An 18790-nucleotide genomic window follows, 5' to 3' on the forward strand; every position below is an offset into this window, starting at 1 on the left:
AGGGTTCCCTCCAGGAGATTCTGTGATTTTAGGTCTATTTTCAAGAAGGTCTTGAAGGTTGCTCTGTTGCTTCCCTGGTCACCAGTAATTCTCTGGGCTGTCCCCCTGAGAGGGGCCCAGTGATAAACATTGGGGATGTCTCAGCTTTGTGGCTCTTAAGTTCAGCAATATTTCTCACCAGGTCAGGAGCAGCTCCCTTGTTCAGGGCAGTATTTACTGCCCAGGGCTGTTGAGGGCATCCCTGTGTGCAGGGGGAGCTCAGATCACAGAGTTTTGCTTGGCAGGTCCCCGTGCCAGCAGTGTGGTGGCATCTCCCTGAGGTGCTCTGCACTCCTGCCCAGCTGGGAGTTCCATCCACCCCTGAGAAGTCAGCCTGGGAGGATATAAATCAGATATGGGCATTGTGACTGCTGTATTTTTATGTTCAAATCAAAATGCTCCTTGAGCTGCCCCTGTGCCCCTGCTGTCAGCTGAGGTCACTTCCCAAGTGCACTGTGTGCGTGAAAGGTCTCGTGCTTGGTCAGGAGTGGCTTGATCTGGGTTTTCTGTAAGACTGAGCAATCCAATGTTGCTTAATTGCAGAAATGTGAAAGTTTGAGGTGGTTTATTCAATCAAAGTGTAGTTTGCAGGATTTGGAGCTCTGAAATACCAGAACAGCAGGGACTGCAAACCAGCTCCTCCTGAGCCTTTCTCTGGGTTTGTCTCCTGTCCCTGAGGTGAGCACTGGAGTCACTGTGCCAGGCTGGCAGGAGCATCTGCTTTAGCTCCTCAGGTGTAACCAGTGGTTGAAAATCCAGGAATAATGAAGGCTAATATCCAGTTTTAAATGCTCAAACTCTCAAAAGTCAGCACGTGCACAGCTGAGAAGTGTTCATCCTTAACTGCTCAGAGTTTGTCACAGTCTCATAACACATCCTTAGTTGCATGGTTGCATATTCCTTGTGTGCTGTTTAATATCACAGATCTGCTTCTCTACTTCTGAATTGTTTTTCCATGCTGGTATTTCTTTTCTAAATACCAACAAAATTCCTTAAAGTCCTTTAAATGTAGCTTCGAGTAGCTTCACTCTGCAGCTTAAGGAAAAAAATCCTAAAATAACAGGGATATGCTTCACCATTACATCACAGCATTGCAACAATTTTGCAATAATAATTGTAGTATTTAAATGTGGGACAAGGATTGCTTTTATTTTACTTCTCTTCCCCAAGCACCATGGGATCTTTAATTCAGCTGGAATTTTAGGAGCTCTGTTAGTATGATGTCACCTCCTAGTGTGTGATCTAATTAATTTGTATTCATTTATATTTTGATAATAAAATTAAGCAATATATTAAATTATATGGATGCATCAACATAGACCTGTACATTTGATATCCATAGTTTTGACATGAACTCAGTGGAGACATGACTTTACCTTTTGCTTCCAAGGTCTTTGTCATGTGTAGTTGCAGAAGATGAAAATTTTCAAAATTCTGAATGTGGAAATTTATCATTAGTTCTCACATCAGTGATGGAGAAGCAGAATTTATATCTGTATTTCATACTTAGAAAGTGTTGGTTTATGTTACTGTAAGTGGATTCATGTAGTAGTTACATTTAAAGTGCATTCAAATTGCTTTAAGACAATAAAAATACAAATGAGTTATTTATTCATCTACACTCTTCAGGAAGAAATGAAACTGCAAACATGATGCAGCTCTGGCAGCGGGATTCTCCCAGGGAGCTGAGGTACTGGGCAGAGTGTGCCTGGCTGCAGAGGAATAACCTGCAGTGAAAGGTTAAGGACGGGTAGGAAAAAAGAAGGAAGGATTTTTTTGGAGGGAAGCCCTGTGTGGTATTATCCAGTGTGAGTTGTGCAAGGACCGGATCAGGAATGGTGCTGGGATGGCAGAAGACTGCAGGAGTGAAGGGGATTTTTGTGAAAGATGCTTTTATTGCCCCAAGGCTTCACAGAGGAGAAGGGGCTGGTGCTGCCCCAGGGGACAAACAGGATAACATGGTGGGATGGCTGCACTGAGGGTGTAACCCTGCACGTTGCTGTTCTCCAGTGATCTCCAGTCTGTGTCTCAGATCCAGTGCCAGGGCACTGGCAGCCAGCTCTCCCAGGGCTGCTTTCCTCGAAGCACTGCCATGTGAGCTCCCTTGGCCCAGTCCATGCAGTTCTCAGCTGCCAGAAACTCCAGTCCTGAATCTTTCAGTCGTTTCTTTCTGGCTGGGCAGAAAGGGGGGAGCCGGGCTGCAGTGGCAGAACCTGGATTCCCTTTTGGCAGGATGGTGCCAGCCATGGTTTTCCCAAGGGCTGGCCACCCATCAGTCACATAACATCTGCCTTTCCCAAAGCTGGACTCATCCTGGAAGACACCCCAGCTCAGCATCAGAGGAGCTAGAACAAACTGAGGCTCCTTTCTTCTCTTTAGGTTTTTTGCCCATTCCAGCAGCAAGAGCTGCTGTTTGTGATTTGCTGAAGGATATACCCCATCCCAGGCCTCTGCTCTCTCCTTGTCTGTGTGGTTCCTGTGTCACTAACGGGCCCTGGGATGGTGCTGCAGGTGACAGAGCAGGAGACAGAAAAGGCTCAGGCCAAGAGAGAGCAGAGAAAGAGATCTGCTTTGGACCTCTGTGGCAGAACAAAACGTTTGTGTCATCAGCCTGTCTGTCACCACTCAGTGACACAAAATGCAAGGTTTGGGGCCTCTAGTTGTCCTTGCTTTGATCTGGGTTATTTCTGAGCTGGTTTTTGTGTCCAGGGCCCACCTGAGCCTTATAGCAGGGGGAAGGTCTGTCACCCTCTCTGCTCGTGCAATCAATCTGTCCTTATCCACTACTTGTTTTGCCCTTTGCAGAACTTGCTGTCTTCTCATCCTTTGAGCTGTTCAGTTCCACATGAAGAGTTTCACCCTGGCAACATCACATTTTTCTTTGCAATGAGCATTTTTTTGAGAAATTTTCTGGATTTTTTTATAGCTGCACCTGCCTCCACTCCAGCTCTCTGTAGCAGACAAGCTGCGTTGGAGGTGACCCGTGTTCTTGAGGCTGATTTCTTTTCTTGTCTGCCTTCAGGAGCAGGGGAGTTTATGTTATAAAACAGGGCATTTTCTTTGTTTATTGAGCCTTCCCTGTGGTGCTGAGCATTAGCTGGAGAATTTCAGGCAGCGACTGCTCTGGCAGTTTGCAGAAGGGCTGAGGCAGCTCTGCTTCAGGACGTGCTGCCTTGCAGGAACAAGTTCCCATTCTGCTTTCTCCCGAAAGCCAAGATCAAGGCACGGAAATCCCTGTCTAAGGGTTCTGCAAAGAACCAGAAACGTAGGTAAGAAATTTCCCCGCTATGTTTCATCAAGGAACAAAGGAAAAGGTTGTGTTCCTTCCCCTTTGCCTCCCCAAAACTCACAAATAAAATAAAGAAGAAACCCAACAAAAAAGTTATGTTGTGGAGCTGAAAGGCTCCTTTGTGAGCTGCTCTGCAGCCCTGCAGGATCCCGGCTCCTTCTCCTGCTGGAGTTCAGCTGGAGCGGAGGGGCTGCGCGTTCCCGGTGCCGATGGAAGGCTCTGTCCCAAATGTTACTGCTTCGCCTACACGCAACCCAGGGCTTAAAAATGTTTTGCTTACGGTGCTTTTATTTTAGCTGTGTGGGGTTTTTCAGGTCATTAAAAGGTTTGGATTGCCTTCAGGAGTTAGTCAGCTAGAAAGTTCTGCTTTGTACAGTTGGGTCGTGTTTAAGCAACATGAGCAGCAAAGCATCTGCATGTTTTGAGTCAGGAAAATTATTTCACTTTTAGATAACTCAGAAAAAAAAAAAAGGCTGAAATTGCTTTATTAGACTTTCAAACAGCAAATTTATAAACCTCTGGGCTGAGGCCAAGCAAGGGAGATTTGTACCCAAAGGAGAATTCTTCCAAAAGCAGAGAAAGAAAATAGCAAGGCTCAAGTTTAACCCTCGCAGGATATATCGCCTCTAACCCAAGAATTGGTGGAAGTTCTCTGTTTCCAGATAAGCTTTTCTGGGCTGACTGATGATTTTGCTGAAGTTGTTTTTCATTATTATTTATTTACATTATAAGTTGTTGCATTGCCTCCCTCCAAGCCCCTCAGCTCTCCGTGTCCTCCCCACAGGGCTGTGCCAGCTGAGGGCTGAGCTGCCCTCACCAGAACAGATCCTGGATGCTCTGAGCGGGGCTGGATTCTTCAGGCCAAGTTTTGAGTTTCACCAGCTAAAAACTTCTCAAAGCTTTTCAAGTTTCAGATTAATGTTTTCCAAGAATGGGTTCTGCTCAATTTAAAAAATATGAAAAGGAAGATGACTCATTCAAATGGTGAATATGGAAAAATCCTTTTTTCCAAAGTGCACATTTTTTGGAGTCTGAGTTAAAGTGGTTCTGTCACTGAAAGGATTTTGAGGTAAGGAGTAGAAAACTAGTAGAGGAATAACCATCCCTGAGGAGAGATGGTGTATCTGAGCCAAGGAAAGTTGAGGTTCATTTGTTTATTTGTTACTGAGAATATCAGATTATTTTGGGGAGGTTTTTTGCCCTCTGCCCTGCATCCCAAGATCCATTTTCCCGTGCACATTTCCCAGTCTGCAGCAGATACTCAAATGAGATGCAGAAAGCTTCTTGGGACAGAGGAGTTAACTGGCCCATTTTCCAGCTTCCCTGCCCACCTCCCTGTTCTTACTGACTTTTGCAACTTTCTCAGAAATGTGTCTTTTGTTTCACAACTGGAATTACTTGGTCTGACCTCAAAGGTGATATAGAGTGGGCTGTAAGGGGATTTTTAGTTGGTAATTTTTAAATTCATTAATACTTTAGTCTATCTATGACTAAGAGTAACAACATTTCTTGACACAGTTCAGAAATGGCTGTTCCTCAAATTTTGTGTGTTGCCTGATTCTTGTTAAATTTGACTAAAGTACTTTTTAAAGTTATTTAAATAGTGCATATCTTTTATGATTTGTTCATGCTATTGCTTGTGAACACCAGGACAGCATTTTGCATAAATCTATTGTGCCATAGCTGCTTTTCCCTGAATGATGGGTGAGAATTCAAACAAGTAGCAGCTGTGGAAAAATCCTGGGCTTTGCTGTCGAGGTTCTCCACTATCACTGAGGGTTTCTGATCTGGCCCCTGAGTTTATGAAGTTGTGCCAAATTAATACCGTTGCCTAGAAGAATGACCTAATCAGGCAGGTTAATCAAGTAGAAATGTACAAATTCACAAACTCACAATAGTTTGTTTTTATTATTTTTAAGAAATAAGGTAATTAAATGCAAACAGTGCTCATTACTTAAGGTTGAAAATTTTAAATTCAAAAAGGCTGTGCCATTCTGCAGCTGTGGTTTCCAGTGCAGTGCAAGCATCATTCCAACAGACATATGGAATATTTTGCAAGGCAGTTACATTATTAGATAATGTGACATACAGTGTATGTAATTTAGGATGAATATGAAACACTTCAAACTGGCTTAGAAATTCTAATTGTTTATGATACTTGACTTGTAACTTTGGGGTTTGTTTTCCAGCTCGCAGCTTTGCCTGTTGCATTCATTTAGGGCTTGAACATGATCTCTGCTATGTGCTTCTTGCAGTCCCACACACGACAGTGGAGGGAGCTTTCTCTCCCTTCTTTTCCCATCTGCCTTCAGCAATAGAATCTTCAGGATAGAATCACCCTGCCTTCAGGATAGAATCACCCTGAGGGAATTCTTGTAGCCCATCTCTCATGGAGGCTTTGCCATCACTACCTGTGGAGGGAGGCATGGTGGTGGAGCCGGCTGTGCCAAATCCCACGGGAGCAGAGCCGGGTGCACTGTCTGCCTTTTGCTTTCCTGGTTCACAGCACCTGCCTGTTAAAAAATTGTGTCCAGAGGAGGCCATGGAGCTGCTCCAGGGGCTGGAGCCAGGCTGGGAGAGCTGGGGGTGCTCACCTGGAGAGGAGAAGCTCCAGGGAGAGCTCAGAGCCCCTGCCAGGGCCTGAAGGGGCTCCAGGAGAGCTGGAGAGGGACTGGGGACAAGGGATGGAGGGACAGGACCCAGGGAATGGCTCCCACTGCCAGAGGCCAGGGCTAAATGGGATATTGGGAATTAGGAATTGTTCCCTGGCAGGGTGGGCAGGCCCTGGCACAGGGTGCCCAGAGCAGCTGGGGCTGCTCCTGGATCCCTGGCAGTGCCCAAGGCCAGGCTGGACAGGGCTGGGAGCAGCCTGGGATAGTGGAAGGTGTCCCTGCCCATGGCAGGGGGTGGAACGAGATAGGCTTTAATGTCCCTTCCAGCCCAGACCATTATATGACCACGAGCCCTTGTTGGCCATGTCTGCCCTCGCAGTCCCGGTGAGCCCCTCAGGGCCCGCTCCGTGCCGTGAGGGGCCGGGCAGAGCGGCGGAGAGGAGAGCGAGGGAGCGAGCGGGGCGGCGGTGGGGGCCGGGCAGCGCGGCCGGCGGATCTAAGCGCTGCTTTTTCTCTTTGCAGACACCGAAGCTGCCTCAGGGGAAGGAGCCTCACAAGGCAGTAAGTACAGCGGGGCGCGAGGGGCCGGATGTGTCGGGCCGGGCCGGGCCGGGCCGGGCAGGGGTCCCGCTCCCCGAGGGTCCCGCGGGGCCGGGGCTGCGGCGGGGCCGTACCGCAGGCGGCCGGCAGGGGGCGGCCCCGCCGCGGAGATGGCGGCGGCGGGGCAGAGCGGACGGGCACGGCGGGGCTGCGGACACCGCTAAGGGTCTCACGGCACGGCGGGGCCGCTCCTCACGGCCTGGGGGTCTGTCAGGCACGGGGACGCCCCTCACGGTCCAGCAGCTCAGACGTTGTCACTGTCCCGCCCGCGAAGGGGGCGCGGTGCCCCGGGAGCTGCCCGGTGAGCGCTGTGAGGGGACCATGAGCGGAGCTCCCCCTGCCTCCTTTGCCGGGGAGGGACAGGGCACCGCCAGCCTCTAGCGGCGTCCAGCCCGGTGTGGTTTTTAAACCCTAAACCTGCAGTTTGGGGTGTGTGCCCCAGCCCCGGGGAGGGAGAGCCAGAGCCGGCACAGGGCTGAGAGAGGGCCAGGGCAGAGGTGGCACCAGAGGGAGCTGGGGACACGCTCATGGCCGCTGTGAGGGGTGGGGGGAAGGTGGAGCCGGGCAGTTCCCGGTGATAAAACTGAGAGATAGTGGGCATGAAGTGGAGAGAAGAGAGGTTGAGGTTGTTTGGGTAAAGTCCCAAGTAACCAGGGCTGAGCTTGGAGCAGACTCAGCTTTGAGCAGGAGGTCAGACCAGAGATCTCCCGAGGCCTCTGCCCACCTGGGTTTTGCTATGTGTTAGGTGAGAGCCATGATTCCCACTGGAAAGGTAAGTTTCCAACATTGGTGGTTGCAGACAGCAGCTTGGAAGTACCAAACTTACCCTGGGTGGGTATAGAAATGTTAGATAAATAGTAAAGAAAAATAACAAGTACAACCAGCCTACCTTTTCTGAACTCCTTCTTCACTGTGTTCTGTGATAGGTGAACAATTGGCATTAGCATAGGGGGTCTTGGCTTTCTGTCTGCAAAAGGAAGCAGGACTGACTTCACTGCAGGTGGGGAATGGAGATCCTCAGCCCTGAGCTGAAACATCTCAGTAGCAAGCAGCCATCCCACATCAGTGTGTACACACAGTGTACTGCTCACAGGGGAGGCTGGGCTCTGCAGCTGAGCCTTTCCCTTGACTGAGTCCAGCTCTGTGCATGGAAACTCCTTCCCAGGCTCCTGTCACTCCTTTGGTGTCTCTCTTGCAGTCATTGCTCAGCTGCCTGTTGGTGTTTTACTTACTTTGAGGCTTTCCAGGCTCATCTCCTGGCTCCCTTGCTCTGAGTTTTGCTGGCAGGCATGGCTATGTTCTGGGCTAGGCTGTGTGCATCCTGGGCTTGCTGTTTGAGTATTGGGTACTTTTGACAGAGCTTGGGAACCACCTTGTGCAAAGAGAGATTTGGTTTTTTTCTGTAAGTCAGCTTCTCGTCTTCCCACCTGTTGTGGGAACTTTTTTGGCTGGAAAAGATAGGGCAGAGTGAGGCATGAAGAGAGAAAAAGACATGAGGGCTCACACCTTTGCTGTGTGGGCAGACTCAGTGTTGTTGGAGCTATAGAAGGATTTCTGTGGATGTAAATGCCTCTTCTGTGGTGTCTGGGTCCTGGAGAGAGGGGGAGAAGAGAACATCATGGGCTGAAGTCTGGGAGAGAAAAGCAAGAAACAACTGCTCCCTGCACCTGGCTCCCAAGGAGATGCTGTGGTGGCACTGGAGATGGAGCAGGAGGAGGGGCAGGAAATGCTTCCATCTTTGTGCAGGGTCCAGCCCCATCCCCTGGGCAGGAATTACTTTTTACCTGCCACACTCATATCCCAAAATAGTCTCATCTAGCTGAAAGAGATGGAGGCAAAACCAAGCCAGCAGAATTGGGAGCTGGTGAATGGTGGCGTAGGGAAGAAGGATCTACCATGGCCATGCCCTACTGGAGGGACAGCCTGGACATGTCCCCTGTCCTCCAGAGTGGATGTGAGGCTGCTGGGCAAGTGCTGCTGTGCCTAAGTGCACATGGTTGTAATTTCCTGACAGAGCCATCTTCCTCTTCCCTCCTTGTGCTGCAGTGAAACAACTCAGCTCTCTTCTTTTCTCCCTGTGCCTTCCCCTCTGAGGCTGGGTTAAATCCCTGGCCTACCCTCATTGCTTCTGCATGTCTCTTCTCATTTTTCCACTCAATGGCTCTCTTGTTTCCTTGTCAGTTTGCTCCTCATTATATTTTAGGAATTTCTTATTTATCTTTCCTTTCCTGCTATTTTTGCTTTGCCCGCTGCTGCACTGTTTCTCTGTGACCCAGTCTGGCTGTTTACACCCTCTCTCTTACAGATGTCTTCATTGTTCCAATCTTCCTCTGCTATTTCTATCCCTTTGGAAACCTCTATATTGATGGGCTCTCCAGGCATGGTTTGCTGCCCTCTCCCAAAATTTCTCAGTATTTAAGGGATACAGGAAGGTGTTGTTTTCTCTCTTGAGCTTCTCTGTGGGGCATGGATTACATCCATCCTGAACCTGTGAGTGAGGAGTCCCTTGCTCAGCAGTGGGGCCCTGGATTAGTTCACATAATAACTACATTATACAACATTACAACACACTGGTGATGTGTGTTCACATCACAAACTGCAGGGTTGGAAAAGCTGATCAGATTTTTTCCATGGTCACTTGCTGGAGCCAGCTGTTACTCACAGCCACCAGCGGTCACCCAAGAGGTGTTGGTGAAGGCAGCCTTGTGTGCCAGGTGACATCTCAGCTGCTGCCTGTGCAGAGCACCTGGCTGTGGTTCAGTTCCTGTGCTGTGCCCCCTGGGCTGCCCTGGAGCAGCCAGCTCTGTGCTGGGAAGCAAAGTCTGGGTGTGTGAGTGAGCCTGGGCTGCAGGAGGATGAGGGACTGACAGGGGGGCGAGGCTGTGCTGGAATGTGCCCTTGCCTTCAGCTCTCAGAAGAGGGGTTGTGATCAGAGGGGCTCCTGGGGAGGGCCCTTCCTGGCCTTTTTTCTTCCTGGGAGGAAGGGAGCTGTGGAGCCAGCTGGGACTCAGCTGAGAGCTGTTGTTTGTTCGCTGCCTGCCTAAAGAGGAGACAGTGGTGTTTAGACTCTCCAGCTGGGAAAGCACTTTGAAGACTCACTTGAGGAAAAACTGTTGCATTTAGTTGGTTATTTTGAGTCTTTGGGGTTTATAGTCAATAGATGGTGTCTCTGGGACTCCCTTTATTTTTTTGGATGCATTCTTGAAGAGCCACAGCTCTGTGGTGGTGAGGAGGGGATGTGCTCACAGGGACACTGCTGCATGGCTTTGGGAGCTCCCTTTTTGAGCCTTGGCTCATGGTCCAAGACCACAATTCCCACAAGAGAGAGAAGAAAACAATGCAACCCACAGTGCTAATGTGTTAAAGAGACTTGTCTGACTGCTACCAACTTTAACTGGCAGGGACAAGGAAGAGAAGAGGGTGATTTTGAAAAAAATTCTCAATTTAGTATTTTTTCCTAGACAGGTGTGGCTAGTTTGACACCTGGTCACTGACTGTTCCCATAAAAGGGTCTGGAAGTCTTTTCTGAGATGCTCACATGCCTGTGTGGTTTGCTCCAGACTCTGGGAAGTCCTCAGGGAAGGTGTTTGGGCTGGGTCTGTGCTCTCATTCTCCATGGGAATTCCAGTCATGTTTAGGGGAGTTACAAACTGGCACAAACAGTCTCCCTCCTGCTGCTCACATTCCATAGGACATTCTTGGCACCAGGACAGGTCCTGAATAAACCCAGGGGCAGGAGTGGGGCCAGGGCCCTGTGGGGGCAGGGACAGGGCTGAGGCAGGGGCTCCTCTCACCTGATCAGGTGTTTGCACTGTGCCAGGCTGTGGGGTGGGGTGTGTCCAGTGGATGGTGTCCAGTGGGTTGTGTTCAGTGACATGTCCCAGGCTGGGGACACAGCTACAGAATCACAGGAGGCAGGGCTGGATGGGATGTTGGGAATTAGGAATTGTTCCCTGGCAGGGTGGGCAGGCCCTGGCACAGGGTGCCCAGAGCAGCTGGGGCTGCCCCTGGATCCCTGGCAGTGCCCAAGGGCAGGTTGGACACTGGGGCTTGGAGCAGCCTGGGACAGTGGAAGATGTCCTTGCCCATGGCAGGGGTGGAACAAGGTGATCTTTAGAGTCCCTTCCAACCCTAACCCATCTGGGACTCTGATTCTGTGGCTGGAACATTCAGCCTGTTGGAGTGTGGTACCATCCTTTTCTGTAGGAAAGAGGAGCTTACATGCAGGAGCATCTTCAGAGTAATCATAACTGGCTTTAATCATAACTGGCTTGCAGAGCTTGAAGGGGAGCTGAGTTTTAGGGTTGTCTGTGAAGTTCACCTGAGTGTGTGTAGGCACCAGAGCTTTGCTCTGACTGCTCACTGCTGCTCTTTCTTACAGTGCTCTCCCTCTTCAGACCAGCCCAGGGCAGAACCCAGGTTGCTCTGGCAAATGTTACTATGACACTTGCCTCATTTCACCTCAGCAAAGGGCTTTCAATACCAAAATACCAAATGTTAACAGATATAGCAGGTGGTGCTCCCAGTCCATGGTAGTTCTAAGCCCTTTGCCTGGCTGAGTCTGGGGTCACTGCCCAGAGGAGTTTGGAATTCTGTAAGCAGGCAGGAAACAGAAGGACAGAAAGAGAGTGACTTGCCAGAGGCAACAAACGGGTGAGTGTCAATGGAATAAAGTGCAGGTCCCTGGGCTTGCAGCCCAGTTAGTGCTGGGCACAGCGCTTGGATTGCAGTTCTGTGCCCTGGGAAAGAAACAGAAAATGCACAGGGAAGTGGGCAGGGAAGGACTGCTAAAAGCTGAAGGTGTCTCAAAATACAGCTGATGTATTAATTTCAGGTATGTCTGGTTAGTGGTCTGCAGCTTCATGAGTGCTCTTCTTCCAGGGGAGAATTCCGGAGTCTCGGGGAGCAGTGCTGATTGATATTCTAGGGGAGAGTCCTGCCATTCTTTAAATAAAGCACTGTTAAAAGTGGGAAGAATCAGGATGTGCTTTCGGGAGCCTTGATCTGCAGCGTGTCAGTCAGGCTGGCTGAACCAGGACAGCTTGCTGACAGTGGGGGTTGAGTGTGATTTTTCCCTGGTGACACCTTTTTTGAGGACCATCAGAAGCAAGCTGCAGTTTAAGCAGGCTGTGCTCCCAGGCTGTACTCTGACACCATCTGGGGGATGGGCAGGAAAACAGGGTGGAAAAAGAGCTCCACTACAAGCCAGTTCTACTGCTCTGCTTGCTTCCATGCCTGGGCTGCTGCTGTTCTTCCTATGGCAATTCAGGCTGGAATACCACACATGGTGGTTTGCTGGTAGATCCCAGCCCTTCTGTCTCCATTTCCTGCTCCTGTGTACCTGCAGTTCTGTTCAAGAGGCACAGCTGGGTTTTGTGCTGTTCCTCAAAAGCAGATCCCAGTGCTGAGCCTGGCAGCAGGTTAATCCTGCACAGCTCTCCAGTGACCTCCCTATTTTGGGAGATGCTTCAGAGCCCAGCCTACAGATCCTGTCTGTAAGCCCAGAGCATCCCTGACAGCCTCCTTCTCTTGTGCCTGAAATCCTGGCATAAACAGGAGCAGCTGTCAGAGACCATTAATGCTCACTGAGACCAGCCCCACAGCCTGGAAACTCCTGGGCCACATCCTACAAAATCCAACTGATCCCAAATAACACAACCTGATTTTTCTTTGTGTCTCTTGGTTTTTCTGTTGCGTTGAGCCCCTTTTCCTTGCTTGGCAGTCATTTTTGAAAATCACAAATACCATCTCACAGGTGAGGATACATCTGGGTGTTTCAGACCACCCTCAGGCATCAGGAGAAGCAAAATGGGGCCATTGAAATTTGTCACACACAGCCTGATGAGCAGCTCAGGAGCAAATCCTGAGGAAGGCAGGGATGCACAGCACCTGCTGCAGTGCCACCACACAGCCTGATGAGCAGCTCAGGAGCAAATCCTGAGGAAGGCAGGGATGCACAGCACCTGCTGCAGTGTCACAGGGTTGAAAAGAACTGCTTTTAAGGATAAATAGGGTGGCAAGAGGTGCCAAAGTGATCTTCAGAAAAAGTACTTTTGAGAATTTGGTAATATATATATATATTTCATATAAATACATCCTGAATTTACTTTCTTCTTCCCCATTTGTAGCTGTTCATACTTATTGGGTGTACCTGGGTGCTGGGCTAAGACAGGAGAGTTGGTGGGAGGGGGTCACTAATGTTCTAATGTAGGCAACAAACAGAACATTTTCCTTTCCAGTTTCTCAGCCAGATGCCCTCAAACTCACCACCTGGGCACAGATGTACATCCATGTTCATCTGTGTTTCCACTGCAGTTACAGTGAGGAAGAAAAAGGAAGTGGCATTTTTTTTTTTCCAAGATGGAATACAGAGTAAATATTTCAGAACCCCATAAATAAAAAAGATTGATCTGATCTTTTAAAAACATATTTCCCTTTGGGGGCTCTGACTAAGTGTGAGAAAGTTCAGCCTGAGAAGAAATTCATTTGGAAAAGCAGTGAAAGGTTAGAAGCAGGGATGTGGGCTGGAATATGCCTTGCAAATGTTAACTGTGGAGGCACAGTGCTAACGCCTTGCATGTGCAAAAACATTTGGAGAGCTGTGAATTTAAACCATGAAATTAATATAGTCAAAGTTAAGGTTTTCTTGCCCACACCTTACTCATACAGGATATGGTGTTTGTAAAGTTCTGACAGGGATGGGAAGATCCGGAGGTGGTTTGCTGGTGTTAATTTATGGTTGAGGAAGAACCTTTAGCATCTCTGCTTCTTGATTAATTTGCAACATAAATGTTTCCTTAAAGTAAATGTAACTTTTGATTTCTTTTACTTTTCTGGGGGGTAGCAGAGCAAAGCCCAGGAAGTTGCTTTGTTGTGCTCACTGACACTTCCCCAGTGAAAAGTAAGATACAGTGAGTGCTGTATGTGTGCACACCCATGTGCAGCCACCATGGTGACCTGTGAATCATTTACAACTGCCTGATTCATTTTCCCAGTGCTCTTATTTAATAATTCTCCTGCTCCTTGGGGAGAACTGTAAAAATTGATTTTATTTTCCTAATGTGTTTGCATTTTAAGTAGGCAAAGTCTCTTTAGATTCCCATTTGCCAAACAAGATCTGCACATGTAAGTGACCAATGGGCTGAGACCAAGGATGATAAATTTCAGTGGAGGAGGAAGAATTAAGAAAATAATAAGAAACTTAGTTCAGGAATTTGCAGTGTGGACAAATTTTGAGTTTAAAACCCAAGGCTGGAGGTAGTTATCCCAAGATAGGAGGATGGTCAGGCTGGAGCTCAGGGCAAGGTTCTTCCCCCAGAGGGTGCTGGCACTGCCCAGGCTCCCCAGGGAATGGGCACGGCCCCGAGGCTGCCAGAGCTCCAGGAGCCTTTGGGCAGCGCTGCCAGGGATGCCCAGGCTGGGGTTGCTGGGACAGGGGCTGGGCAGGGACAGGGGCTGGGCTGGGGGATCCTGGTGGGTCCCTTGTAACACAGAATATTTTGTAATTCTGTGTCCTCTGTCTGAGGTGGGTGAAATTGGGAACAATTCCTGGATATCCAATGTGTTTCCATCCAAGTCCTAAGGATATACTCAGGAACAGGACACACACTGGAGCGTTTGATGTGCTGCAAGTCCTCTCCAGCACTAGCTCTGGAGAGGAGCAGTGTCTCTCTGGGTAGTTTTAATCAGAGATTTTAGAAGAGGAGGCTTTCATGTTGTCTGAAATTCTGTGATATTCAGATGATCTTATGTAGAAAATTGCCAATATTTCTTTCTCAATTCTTTCTTGGATGCTGCCCAAATAGACCATCTTTACAGAAATCTGGATGTTAATATTTGGAAACAAATCTCTTACAGAGTTCCCAGGCAGGAAAATTATAGAGAAATATATTTATTTCAATAAAAAGAGGATAAGAATTTTAGTAATCCCAGACTGTTCTGGTCATCCCTCAGTTTGTCCTCAAGATGCCAGGAAGGTTTTAGTGAAGAAAGAAATACATGCCTGGTATATCCAGTGAGTGATGCACTTTGCATCTTTGCAATGTGGGTTGGAATTTAGCAATAGGTGTACAACAGCCATACCAGGGATTATTCCAAATTCTTCTTTCAGCCTGACCTTTTTCTGTTCAGCTGCTTGTTGGAATCCCAGCAGTGTTGAACCTGAGTAGCAAACAAACCCATACACCTTCAGTATCTTAAGTATTTTAATTCTCAGTAGCTTCCCTCCTAAGGATCTTCCTAACCAGAAAGGCAGAGGAATACAGGGATCACCTTCCTGACACCTTCTCCTTTCAGCCTAAGCAGGGTTGGTTTTCTTGACTGCCTCAGGTGATTGTGGGGAGCAGGGTCCTGCATCCCCCTGGCTTAATTTAATTTCATTTTGTTCATTAAGAGGTTTTATGGAGTCAAGATCTCTTCTTTAATGCTGCTCAGTCATTTAAGTAGCTCTTCTTCTTTTCACTTTGGAAACCAGGCAGTGATAATCCATCTGAATTCCCATCTGGAAATCACAGTAAGAACAGAATTTCTAGTCCTGGACAAATGAGTAGGAAAAAGTCAGGAGAGGTTTACTTTTCTTTTATGAAACTCTCAGTGCTACATCATTTAATCCAAGCAGTTGTGAGACAGATGAATGGTGCGTTCCCAGCCAAACCATTTTTACTCCAGAAGGGGCTTTAAAATAAAATTGTCTTTATTGTGTGTTATGCAGAACTCCACAGTGTGGGCTGAATGGACTTTTTCACTTGAGATGGAACTTCAGATCCTTATTGATAGAAAGAAAAATCTTTCCTCATTTACAGGTTATGTAGGTTCAAGTATACCTATTTTTTTAATTGTGCAGATTGAGGTAGTTCATTGCCAGATTGCTGGGAGTAACACCTTTAGACACTGATTAGACCATTCTTTATCTTACCCTTATTTACACTTTGAATTTACAAAAAAAGAACCCTGCCCTGCCCTGAAGTGACACTAGGATGAGACAGGATCTGCTCATGTTGTTACATTGTCTCGTGTCTGAATTCTACCATGGAGCCTCAATATCCTACTCCATAATGCTGATTTTGGGGATAATTGTAAAATATTAATATTTTTTTCTTTAAATGGCTGGTATTTGCTGTCTGTTTGGATTCAACCTGAGCATACTTTTAACTGAGGGAGAAGGAAATTCTTTGATATGTAACATCCTGAGAATGTCTCTCAGCATCCAGTGAACAGTGTCCAAAACACCTTTTCCCCAGAACATTAAAAAAAGAAAAAATAGAGTTTGTGACCATCAGACTATTCTGAGCAAGGGTTCATTCTCTCAGAAATTAAACCAGGATATTCCCCTCTGCAGGGAAATTCCTGGTAGTCTGGCATCAAGTTGCCAAACCTGGTAGGATTACATCCAGGCCTGGATGGTGTGCATTGAAATCTCCATTGTGATACATTCAGCTGACACATGGTTTCAATAAAGTATCACAGAATTTATAGATTCCTCTGGCCAGCTACTTAAAAGCTGAAAAATTGCTGTGGGTAATTCATCCCTGTAGCTGGTGACTGCACCTGTAGCAGCTTTTCTCAGGGGCTGGAATGGCCCTGTAATCCCTCATGGAGAAGGCAAGCATGAGCCTGTGGCTCCATGCCCTCTCACCTCTCATTGGGCCCCTTGCCAGCTGGAAGGTGAGCCAGCATCTTGCACCAATTTTTGGGTCATTTCAGGGGATTTGACCCCTCCCTGTGAGGGTTTGGGATTATTCCTGGCTTGGCAGCTTGCATCCCAAGGATGCCCTTGTGTGAAGCATGAGAAGCACAGTGTTAATCCAGTGTGTTCCTCGATGTCTCCTGTGTTCCTGACAGAGGCCAAATGTTTGTGGGAAGGAAGTAAATTATTGTGAACTGAGTGATCTTGGAGTAGTTTGCCCACAGGGAGATTTTTTTTTCTTACCCCCATTTAGGATCTGGCTTGTGCCTTTGTGTGAGAGGGTTTCTGTCCTTTCCAGAATTCTGGATTTTATTATTATTTAATCCTTACTAATGTAACTCTGGGTACTTTAATCCTCTTAAGGGTTTGCTGCTGACTTTGGGCTCAGTCCTGCTCCCTTTTCAAGGAACTTTGCCATTAGACACCTTTAAGTAGAGTTCTGATGTAAATTGAAGCTGATTTTACTGGCAGCTCTGTCCCTGGCTGTAAAATGCCTCTGTAAAGCTGTAACCTGTGTGCCAGGCACAGTTCCAGTGGGGAGGAGAGGGGGGTCTGTGCTCCTGCCTGCAGCCCTGACTCTGCCTCTCCTCACTGCCAGTCTGGAAGGAATCCTCCAAAGATGCCAAAGGCTCAGGTCAGAGGAATTGTCTGTGAGCCTGCGCGGGGAATGTTCTGCCAGCTTAGGAAGCCATAAATGTGTTCCTTTCCATCTAGGTGCCCCTCTGGCTGCGGAAAGGGAGAAGAAGCCTCTCTCCAGAGCTGTCTTTGTGCTGCCCTGGGTGGAATCCACAGAAACAAGTGAGGGTCCCAGATGTTTTGTTTTTTCCCTGATGTGTTGTAAGGAAGCATTAGCTGCACTCTGGGTCTTCCAGGGAGGCTGCTCAGGTAGAGTGTGCCCTGGACACAGCTTGGAGAGGTGTTTCCCAGTGGGAAGCATGCAGCATGGTCCTCAGAAAATGCCATCCTTTCCTGTTTCTTTGCATCAGGTGGATTAGTCATGGGGACTGGCTCTTCCTGAAGAGTGCTGGTGTTGCTCATGTTCCTTCCAGTGAGGCAGATATCCCAGGAAAGGTGATGTTTTCTCCAGGTACTGCCACAGAGCCATTCCCCAGCTCCAGCCCTCTGGGTTTGTCATCAGCAGAACTTGAGCATCTGCCAGCAGATTTTCAGGAAACAAGGAATGTGAAACCAAGGATCAGAGCAAGTCATCGACTGTCCTGTGATCCACTGGGCAAAGCTGGAGGGATGATGCTGATCCTTTGTGGTCACTTAAACCCCACTCAGAAAGACTTTTTGGGGCCAGAAACATCACAGCCTCAAATAGAGAGGTGACATAAATGTAATGCAGCTGTAAGAAATCCAGCCCCTCCTCTTTAAGAGCTGCTCTTGGACTTTTTGTCCAAACAATGTTTGGAAACCTTGTTTGTCAAGGTGAATGAGTTATGTGAAATTGTTATAGAATGTAGGATTTAGAAGAGAATTCCTTATGTTGGGTGCTTCCTTTGCCATTCCCAAACCTGCTGGTGCAAAGGAGCCACCCTGCTCATGGAGCAGGACAAGCAGTGCTGTCCAGACTGCCCTCTTCTAATCTTCCTGCTTTTATCCTGACTGGGACCTGCAGCATTTCTGCTGCAGGTGATGTTAGGAAGAATTCATCAGGCTGTTGTGATCTGTTTGCATTCAGCAGTTTTGCCCTTCCACATGTGGAGACTGTCCCTGCTAGACTGCTGTTCCTATAGTGCTCTGCCAGAGGAGGATCAATGGGATTCCAGGGTGTCTGCAGGGTGCCAGCTGCTGAGAGCTCCTCTATCAAGTACCTTTTGTGGCTTCTGCCATTTGAAAGCTCAGTGTGAACTCTGGGCCCAGTGGAAATTGTTCTTCACCTTGGACAGGTCCTTGAGGAGCTCCTGCAGCTGCTGTGGGGAGAGCCCATCGTTTGGGACCCTTCATGGGCTGCGCTGGCAGCACTGCAGGGATGCCAGCTGGATGGATGTTTCCAGTCTGGGTTTCTGGGATGCTGTGCAGAGCTCTTGGAGCCCAGTGGGCTCAGTGTGTACCCAGCTTTTGTGGTATTCCTGCACTTAGAGGGTGGCTTAGGTGATCTGTGTTTCTAGCTGTGTTTTTATTGATACAGGGCTCCTGACCTTTCAACACATTTCTGATTGCTCTTATTCCCTTCCTGAATTTCTAAAGCAAAATCCACTGAGGCCAAGTGTCCTAAGGAAAGAAGTGTCTTGTTTTGGCTGCCACTGCTGGGCATGTGTTCTCTGCCTTCTCTTTCCTGCCAAAATGAAATATGTGCTTCCTTCTCTGGGGAATATGTGAATCAAACCAACAAAAATTCTTCAGATCTTGAATACAGGATCTGCTGGGAAGAGAGCTGAGCTCAGCCCTGGGGCAGGGAGTTCAGCCAGTCCCAGTGAGTGCTGGACACACCACCAGAGCCAGCTGGCAGCAGCTCCTGGAGATGGGAGAGAGGAGCAGCTCATTCTCTCTTTTATTGGGATCCATTTGCAAGCAGAGTGGTCAAAACTTCTTTCAGTCCCCATGGAGTTATTTCCTGGG

General features: G+C 48.2%; 1 protein-coding gene across 15 annotated transcripts in view; it reads left to right on the top strand.

Moving 5' to 3' along the window:
- The window catches only part of ZNF618 (zinc finger protein 618), a 149737-nt gene that overhangs the window by 88196 nt on the left and 42751 nt on the right, over positions 1–18790 (top strand). For 10 of the 15 annotated variants that reach the window (XM_071453585.1, XM_071453590.1, XM_071453588.1 and 7 more), the window contains 2 exons: positions 6463–6501; positions 16940–17023. In XM_071453585.1, the coding sequence (XP_071309686.1) occupies positions 6463–6501; positions 16940–17023 (123 nt within the window). The remainder of the gene's footprint in view (positions 1–6462; positions 6502–16939; positions 17024–18790) is intronic. The other 5 variants (XM_071453591.1, XM_071453595.1, XM_071453593.1 and 2 more) reach the window with 1 other exon arrangement.

Source organism: Agelaius tricolor, unplaced genomic scaffold (assembly GCF_023055355.1).
Source record: "Agelaius tricolor isolate 1412-34295 unplaced genomic scaffold, bAgeTri1.0.p SCAF_37, whole genome shotgun sequence".
Lineage (NCBI taxonomy): Eukaryota > Metazoa > Chordata > Aves > Passeriformes > Icteridae > Agelaius > Agelaius tricolor.